Source organism: Perissodus microlepis, chromosome 7 (genome assembly GCF_051167445.1).
Source record: "Perissodus microlepis isolate ML-2025 ecotype Zambia chromosome 7, ASM5116744v1, whole genome shotgun sequence".
In the NCBI taxonomy this organism is placed as follows: Eukaryota; Metazoa; Chordata; class Actinopteri; order Cichliformes; family Cichlidae; genus Perissodus; species Perissodus microlepis.
In genome coordinates this window covers 11,864,724-11,873,769 of record NC_140467.1, presented here as the reverse complement: position 1 = coordinate 11,873,769, position 9,046 = coordinate 11,864,724, and the positions used below count along the sequence as shown (strand labels likewise).

General features: G+C 37.7%; 1 protein-coding gene across 1 annotated transcript; it reads right to left on the bottom strand.

Annotated features, from left to right (window-relative positions):
• Positions 1-99: 99 nt before the first annotated feature.
• etfa (electron transfer flavoprotein subunit alpha) lies at positions 100-8,412 on the bottom strand. The gene is made up of 12 exons (XM_084933420.1): positions 8,285-8,412; positions 6,140-6,289; positions 5,533-5,614; positions 5,099-5,181; positions 4,777-4,876; positions 4,515-4,625; positions 4,278-4,379; positions 4,079-4,147; positions 3,905-3,987; positions 2,679-2,744; positions 1,720-1,800; positions 100-359 (listed from the first exon to the last, which is right to left on the bottom strand). The coding sequence occupies exons 1-12, from the start codon at positions 8,321-8,323 to the stop codon at positions 324-326; spliced, it is 1,002 nt and encodes a 333-aa protein (XP_084789546.1). The 5' UTR covers positions 8,324-8,412; the 3' UTR covers positions 100-323.
• Between the last annotated feature and the right edge of the window lie 634 nt (positions 8,413-9,046).

Below are 9,046 nucleotides of genomic sequence, written 5' to 3'. Positions count from 1 at the left end.
TAGTGTCAATTAAATAAACTTTCTAAGAGCATGTCATTAGTCACATAACCTCTAAGTCAGCACGAAGAGCTACATCTTAGAAGGAATCAGAGCTGAGAATTTCCAAAGATCTCCTTTAATGTCCCAGAAAGTTACATACAAATAACACATGTACTACCGTAAGCAAAAAAAAGGAAACCTCCAGCCAAAAGGTAAGTACAATGTATTCGCTGAGAGTAACGGAGAGAAGATGATGAAATTCTCTGCAAGCAGGACTCGCAGCGTTAAATATTTCTTAAGGTGGAGACTGGTTGTTCTCAGATTCTGGTGGAGTTTGTCTCTCTTCACTTGCTGAGAGCTTCAGTCATCTCAGGAACAGCCTTAAAAGAAAAACAGTGAAGACATTTAGTGTTGGTCCACTATTTTGCACTAGCACTGTTCAACAAATGCATTGCATTACATTTCTCAGCTGCAGCCCTTTCAAGCCATTTCTGTTCTTCATTTATCACCAGTGACGTAATTCCCAGGTTTATTTGAAGATAAATGTTAATAAGAACCTGTCATCATTTTCCCCAGAATAATCCATATCACAACATTTAGGAGTTTATTAGGCAAAGGACGCTGCATGTTGGTACTCGGAGATTTATCAGTAGTACACCAGGCTGCAGATACTGAAACATTCAATGATTAATTCAGAAAGACTTCTGGCCTAAAAAATAAATAACAACCCTGATAATGTAGTCTGTACAGTTTAGAAAAAACAGATTCAAAGGCCTCTTTTAGCTGATAAATATAAGTGCGAGGCTATTAAAATTGCTGTTCTGGTGAGCTGAGCAACTTTCACATCAGAATCAGACCCTAGTTCAGTCCATATGGGGTAACAAACAACCTTTATTTGTCACATACACAATTATACAGAGTACAACATGTAGTGAAATTCGTGTGTCCGAACTGCGGACCGGCTGCAGACATTCCAGGGCTTGGTTTCTAGCATGGGGGGGGGGTCTAGCCAGGACCCTTACTGGATACCGGGTGGGAATCGAACTTGTGACTCCCACTCCGAAGGTGTGTAGTCTTACCACTACACTACCCAGCTGGGTATCAATTCACCATTTGGAGGCAGTAGTAGAAAGCCTATCCATTTTAATCAGTTATCTGTGGAACGATCACACGTAAGATGATCTCATTGCCCGGTAGGTCGCAACTCTGCTGCCACAAGCTATTATTACTAATCACTGCTACAGAGTTGGTCAGGACACCTGGGCTGCTCAGGCACTACGAGGACCTAAATAAAACATGATCACCAGGACACAAATGAAAACAGGCAGCACTGGACTCCACTGAGTCATGCTAGTACACCTGGCTCGCCATCCCAAAGTATCAGCTAGACACCTGAATGCAACTGAGCATATAAGAGGCCTGGCAAGCAGAGGCTTTAAAACCACGCTGAAGCCAACTTCTGTAAGCTATTGATCTGTTTTTATATCTTCTGATATCAGGAGAGTTATAGCTTGCACTCTCCTCAGATTAATTCAAGAATTTAATAATTCAACGGTTGCACATTTCCATTAGGTGGAATAAGGCATCATGCAAAATTTATCCAGGAGAGAGCAAATGTTATATTCTGGCTATCACTCACGACTCGAGAAACATACAAAGTAAATCCAGGCATTGCTTGGTTGCTTCCTAATGTGGGATCATAGTGACATCATTATAGCCATATCAATCCCAGAGGCTTACTTTGAAAAGATCGGCTACCAAACCGTAGTCAGCCACCTGGAAAATAGGAGCTTCAGGGTCCTTGTTGATAGCAACAATAGTCTGAAGTGGGAAAAAAAAAGACAAAAACAACCAAAATGTTACATTTATGTTTCTTTAGATTTTACTTTAGTTTTCACAATGGACACAGAAAACGGATTGTTTAAAAAACAAAGTTGTGAACGGGCAGACTTTAATATGATGCTTCACTCCTGACACAATTTTATGATTTTGAACGTTTTGCAATTCTTGCAATTCGTTTTCCTTCTTTTTTTCTTCATGTTCCACAAGAATACAACCAAAATACAAACAAGCTGGTAGCCAGTTGTGCAGAGTCCCGTCGAGCGATGCCCATTGAAAGAGACTGCCAACATGTTACCATCAGTCAGAATCAATCTGTCTGCATTTATAAATTAGATGATAACTATTTGCAGACGTTCAGCATTCTCTCTGAGAGCGACTGCAGTCGCTCCAAATCAGACTCCAAATGTTTGCAGAAAGGATGCCGTCTATCAGGCGAGATGAGGCCTGTTGTTCGTAGTATTTTAATTTATTTATTAAAATATCAATATTTGATGTCCCTGTATCGATCCAACATCGCCAAGAAAAATATCATTCTATTTATGCATTTGAGATGTATTGAATTTTTCCTCCCACTGCTAACATAAAAGATTCACGATATAAACAAGACAAAAACAATTAAAACCCACAGCAAAGGTCAAAATCATCTCAGTGGGTATTTTGAGCATAACCATACCAGGTAAACATGTTTTTGGATCACAATGTTAAGTCACCAGAGAACACCAAGTGCAACTTTATTATTTTTAAAAAATTTATATTAGAAGTGAAACTTTCCATTCTGTTTATTACAAACTAACAAAGTTAAGAGAAGAAAATCAGAAAAATAGAAAATGGAGCACACACCGCTCCAGTGACTTTACCTTGCTATCCTTCATTCCTGCCAGGTGCTGGATGGCTCCTGAGATACCAACAGCAATGTACAACTCCTGTGAACATGAAAAGCACAATACAACCAGGCAAATGTTACATGTGTTACATGCTTAGGATCTGAAATTTAAGCTCAAGGCTACATAGTAGACTCTGGCTGCATAGTGTCTAGATGAGCCTGCAAAGGGTCGGCCATTACTACATCTCCTGAACCTTCCTTGGAAGAACGCTCCCAACCATTTTAATACCATATGAATATGTTAGTTCAGGGTTATTGTTGCACTTGGAAATTTCAGAGGATAAGAACATCATCATTCTACAAACGTGACTGACTACGTTCTACCAGTCAGATGAAAAATCACATAAACTGCAGGTTTCCATTTCCACAAAGCAAACAGCACATTTTTTTAAAATTAGTTTGTCATTCCAAATGGAGTTTTTTTTATTTATATCTTAATAACACAATAATGACTTTTATGTCAGTCAGTCAGAGCCCTTTTCACACACAGCTCTAACTGATTCCAATTAGTCAGATAAATAAATTAAGATAGACAACAAACAAATCTCTAGACATGTTTTATACTGTTTTGCCAATACTGCCAATTATTATTATTATTTTAAACCTTAAAACTCTGATACAGAGCAACATCAGAACTCTGATTACAGAAATGATTCCAGGACACCTGACTCTGATGTTTACACAAAACCGTATGATAACATTTGCTTTAATTGGCATAGGAGAGCTTATCTTACATGAATAAAATGAATCACTAAACATTCTTAGATTGGTGGGGTGAATAAACTAACCAGATTTAGACTGTATTTAATTAACTAAGCCAAATTCCAAAGGCTTGTCATAACATTAAGAAAATCTTATTTGGACAGTCTGGACTGGTCTGGGGCTCTGACCAGACATCCACTGCACTCCATTTTAATGGATCAGCTAAATCATTTAGGCGCCTGAAATGTGCCATCATGTATATTTTGTGAGGCCTAATGTTTGGGTAATCACAGCTGGGGTAACCTGACAGAATCACATAATGGGAAGTTAACCTTTTTATTTAAAAAAAAAAGGGAATAGCAACCATCATAATCATAGCGATTTGCTACATGAAGGCTAACAGGCATCAGTCAAAAGCAAACTTACACAGACTTTGTCCCCTTTTAAACCTTAATTTTCACTATAACCAATCAAAAATAGTTTGTTTTGTTAACCTACCGGTGCTACAATTTTGCCAGTCTGTCCAACCTGCATGTCGTTAGGGACGTAGCCAGCATCCACTGCAGCTCTGGATGCACCAACTGGAAAAAGAACATTTTGCAATTAAAATGGGGCCAAAAAAAGCAACCAAGCAAAGTGATAAATGACCCAAACTTTCCCAGAATAGAATACCTGCAGCATTCAGTTTGTCTGCAAGGTCATAAAGCAATTTGAAGTTTTCTCCATTCTTCAAGCCCCTACCTGAGGGAGGAAAAAAGAAAGGAAAAGAGAAACCATTAGTCTACTGTGCACATTGTTAAACTATACAATAGCAAGTCTATGTTACAAACAAATATTTTGCCAAATTCAAACTTCAACAGTTTATGCACACCTCCTGACACCACAACTTTAGCACTTGTCAGCTCTGGACGGTCACTCTTTGTCAGACTCTGTTTCAGCCACTCAGAAATTCCAACAGGAGAGGAAGCAGACACTGCAGATCAGACAAACCAGTAACAATAAAACAAACAACTTTCAAACATAAAAACAAATAAGGTGCTGTTGAACATCATCCAAAATTTCACCTAGTTTCTAAGCGTGTTCAGGATAAATCTGTAAGCTACTACACCTTCTTCTGATGCAGCACCCCCTCCCTCTGTTGGAGCTGCTTCAAAGCAAGTCCCTCTGATGCTGAAGACCTTGATCGGCTCGTTGCATTTCACAGTGCTGAGGGCATTTCCTGTTTAATCCCAACATTTAATTAAATGACTACATTACAAAAAAGCTGACTTCCATTATAAAAGCGAAAGTCAAACTGATGCAGTTCAACAAATCTGTAAATCAATGAGAATGCTAGATCTCTATATCACAACATGCTTACAAAAGATTACCTGCATAGATGGTCCTAACAAAAGTATCTGAAGATTTGACTTCAATAATATCTGAAACTGGGGCGACGTCCAACTTGGCAGCCACTCTGGGAAGCAGGTTCTACAAAAGAGGAAGGCAGCCACAGTATAGTTCACAGAGATGTTGCTTGGCATTTTGTTCACAGCAGGATTTTCACAAAATAACATCAAGTAAGAGCTTCTGATTTCAGTTAAATATACACAATAGAATATTAGTTCATTTAGTGAGTAGACAAAAAAATAAAAGAGTAATAAATTCCAGAAATACAAGTTATACGAGCATCATTTGTCTACTGTGATTTACCTTTCCGAAAGCTGAGGCACCAGCACAGATGTGAGTGAAGTTGAACTGCTTTTGTGTCTGCAGGATAAGTGGAGTCAACTCCTCTAATAAAACAAACAAATCAGAATCAGCATACTTTATTAATACGTAAGGAAATTATGTGGGTTACAGTTGCTCCAATACAGTAACATTAACAGAAACAGACTAGACTGTTTAACAATACAATATGTTACAGATTTAGGAAATAGCACAATATATACAAATCACTCAATAATAAATAGTCCGATAGCAGAAACAACATTAGGCAGATGGCATACTACGAATGCTGTGACACCTGTTCCTAATCTCTTAACCATATGAGCGGTTAATTAAATACATTATTACTCTCTGTGCAAGTTAATTACCACATCACTCAGAGACTGACAAATATTTTAAAAAAGAAGCGCCAACAATACCTGGTAGGCCACCTTTGTAAGAATCATGTTGGGCCACCAGGACCTTCTTCACACCTTTCACTTTGCTGATTTCCTCTGCAACCTGAAAACACAGAAATGACATCCAACTTTCTTTGTGCATATCTTCGTGTGCAGCAAAATACACACTACAACATCCTACTCCAATAGTGAAGCACAAACACACCAACAATAGCAGAGGTGATCCATGCCTGCCTTTGTTGCGTTTTGTTTTACTTTGTTGTTTAATAAAGGGGGGAGGGAAGCTGAATTTAGTCTCCATCTAAGCGCTCCATGATTGTACTTTTACATTAAACCCAATCAATTTTAGCTCTGGAGAGCTGGAAGAAGTGCTGAATAAAGCCTGTCCTATTGTGCCTGTGGCAGCAGGAGTGAGTCTGTAACTTTATCAGCACACCACCACTCTGGTCAGAACCAGATTTCCTGCAATCAGCCACTTTTATTGCACCCTTAACAAGTTTTCGGTCATCGGTTTAACTAATATTTACTTCACGTTTGCTCCGTAATGGCAACACAATCTATCGTCATTTTAGTTATTCCATTTACATGCACGCACACGCATACTCTGCACATCAAAAGCTTTACCTACCTTTGCACAGTTTGTTCCAGCGACCAGACAGGACACCTCTCCTCCCACTTTAGTAGCAGCCGTAATGGCATTGAGGGTAATAGGAGTTAATTTTTCATTGTTGTGCTCTGCAATGACCAAGGTGCTTTGAAACCTCTGCAGGAGACCAGTCTGAAAACATAATCAGTCAAAATGATAATATATCACTGTTTTGTTGGTTCTGCTGCCTAAAGAGGTTAAAAATAAAATACATGCTTGGTAACATATGATTTCTGTATTCTTATCAAATTTGTTTTTCATTTGAAAAAAAAAAAAAAAAAAAGATAGATATTGCTACCTAAAATTGACCACAGACACCATAATCATCACAGCACAATCATCCTGGAGTAGTGTTGAGCAGAAAAGCTGAATTCACTTTATCTTCATTTCTACCACACAATCCAATGTCATAAGTATCTACTGACCAATTTCATGTGTTCAAGAGTGAGCAGTAAAATTGTATAACAGGCAAATGTCCTACATAACAATTTTTACCTAATGCTTTACCTGTGTTTATACATGCATTATTTAGAATAAATGGTTGTGCATTAAATATTTTGATACAGAGTCTGAGATCATCTTTAGAAATAAATGCTGTGGGAAGGTGCACACATAATGTCCGGATAGAGGGCAAACAATTTTCAGTGCAGCCTCTAAAACGGCTGCATCTCACTCAGTCAAAGTAAAACAGGATGCTGCAAGCCTCATCTGGACATGACTTGACACAGTTAACCAGCCATGTGACGCAAAGGTCATTCAGATAAAGACCAGCAAATGGAGAAAAAGGACAGGCCATGTCAACTCAACCAGGGGTTCCCACAGAACAGTGTAAATATCTTTTTCCTGTGAAAAACATTATATGCACAATGCACAATAGAGCACTCGCAAAGGTTACACAGGACAGAAAATTATAGTTTCCACCTAAATTAAATGACAGATTTGAGTTTCATAAACCTACCTATAAGTGCTCTGTCTTCATGGCGTAATCTACTGTGAGTTCAAGTTTCTATCAGGTTTGATGTATTTTAGAGGATTTGTGTCAGATCCAAATTTTTAATAATGAATCTATAGCATACGCATGAAAAATAACACAAAACATTTGCAAAACTTTATAAATACCTTGCAATCAATAAATGCTAAAAAACACTTCCTCAATTCTTTTACTTTTCGGCAATGTATACCCACTACAGCCTGTACATACTTATAGTTATAGCATATTCATAACATACCTTCATACCGTGTACATTGTAACATACCCATAATAGAACCATTTTTGTACCCTCATACCTATAACAGACCCATTTCTGTAATATATCTATATACCTATATTGCTAATATATATTTCATAATATATCTATATCACGGCTAAAGCACTTCTGGATGGACGCAAACTGCATTTCGTTGCCTTGTACTTGTGACATGTGCAATGACAATAAAGTTGAATTCTATTCTATGTTATTCTATTCAGTGCAGGTTGGACCTGTGCAGTTTCAAGGTGATATAGGTGGTTTAATCTGGCCGATACTGGCCTGTGAAGCTAGATCAAGCTAGTTATTTTTGACATAATGAGTAAAATAATTAAGATATTTCTAAGTAACCCTTCCAAATTCTCATTAACTATGGTAGGGCACGTAAAGGGGAAGGGGAGGGGGGTTAAACAAAAACTGATTGGATAACAGGGAGAATCCCAAAATACAAAATACATAAGGAAACTACATTTTTCCTCCAACTTATTGCCTACACATCTCACCAGACATAGGTATTTTTAATTTTGACTCTTTGGTAACACCTGCAAGTGGCAGTTTCCTAACCGTTTCATAAGCATAAGGCTAGCCAGGCTAGCACTAACTAGCTTTCGTTCCAAAAATATTAACTCCTTTTTAAGCTATTTCACAAAGTAGAGATAGTATGCAGATTTATTGTCGCATTATGTTAACTAATACTGCCACATGTTTAAATTCCTTGTAGCACACTTGCGTCTGGAAACGACAATGACCCGGGTAATGTGTAGCTAAGTCATAAAGCAAGCTAGTAGCTGCTGCAAAGAAACCAGCGTTTACTGTTAAAAACTGATTTAACCAATTAATGCAATGCCTCACTGTAAGTTAGTGTTAGCGTTATTCTTACCAAATGTTTCAGATTTGATTTGTTAAGAGCTCTGTTCATCTTGGACCCCGAAAGCTACAGCTCCCTTCCAGTCCTGCAGACACAAAACTGTGCCAAAGGTCATCTGACGTCGGCGAGGAATTCTCGCGAGATAGCTTCGATCAAGAACCGCAACTTCCGGCCAACGCTCTTGCTCCTCCCCCTCCCCTCTCCCTCTCTCTCCCTCTCTTTCTGTGAAGTTTAATCATATTGACAGAAATATTAAACACCAAAATAAATAAATAAAAAGAAGCTTTCTTTTTATGTTTTGTTTTCCGGGTCTTTTGTATTAAGTTAATATTTGTTTTCCTCTTCAAATCAAGCAGGAGCACATTTAACTCTGATTGGAGAGCCTCCGCTACTTCCTTATATATGCAAGTGCTGCGTAGAGAAAACGAAAAATAACAAAAAATAAAGAATAATAGAATAAATTTCGAGACAGAAAGAAAGAATACATTTTGAATAAATATTATCAAATATTACCGAGATATACTCACACTTGATTCTTTGAAAAGCTTCTTTTGTGTGCAGTTTGAGAAGTGAAAAGAAAGTGAAAGAAAGTTTTTCTCCCCTTACTTTATTTTTTAAACACAAATTAGCTACAACACTAAAAAGTACTTGCAACATGAAATTACCAATATCTATAAACTCAGCGTGCAGTACATCAGTTCCATACTATGCGATGGAACTATGTCAAACTACATTGTTCCTTTTAAATGTTTTTTTTTTTTTTTGTAATATTTT

What these genes read in the sequence shown, in the direction of transcription:
- etfa (XM_084933420.1), bottom strand. Translation starts at nt 8,323, where the DNA reads ATGAACAGAGCTCTTAACAAATCAAATCTGAAACATTTG. An exon ending in CTGGAACAAACTGTGCAAAG is followed by an intron (nt 5,615 to 6,139) that starts GTAGGTAAAGCT and finishes CTGTGTTTTCAG; the next exon opens with GTTGCAGAGGAAATCAGCAA. An exon ending in GGGTGCTGCATCAGAAGAAG is followed by an intron (nt 4,380 to 4,514) that starts GTGTAGTAGCTT and finishes TCTGATCTGCAG; the next exon opens with TGTCTGCTTCCTCTCCTGTT.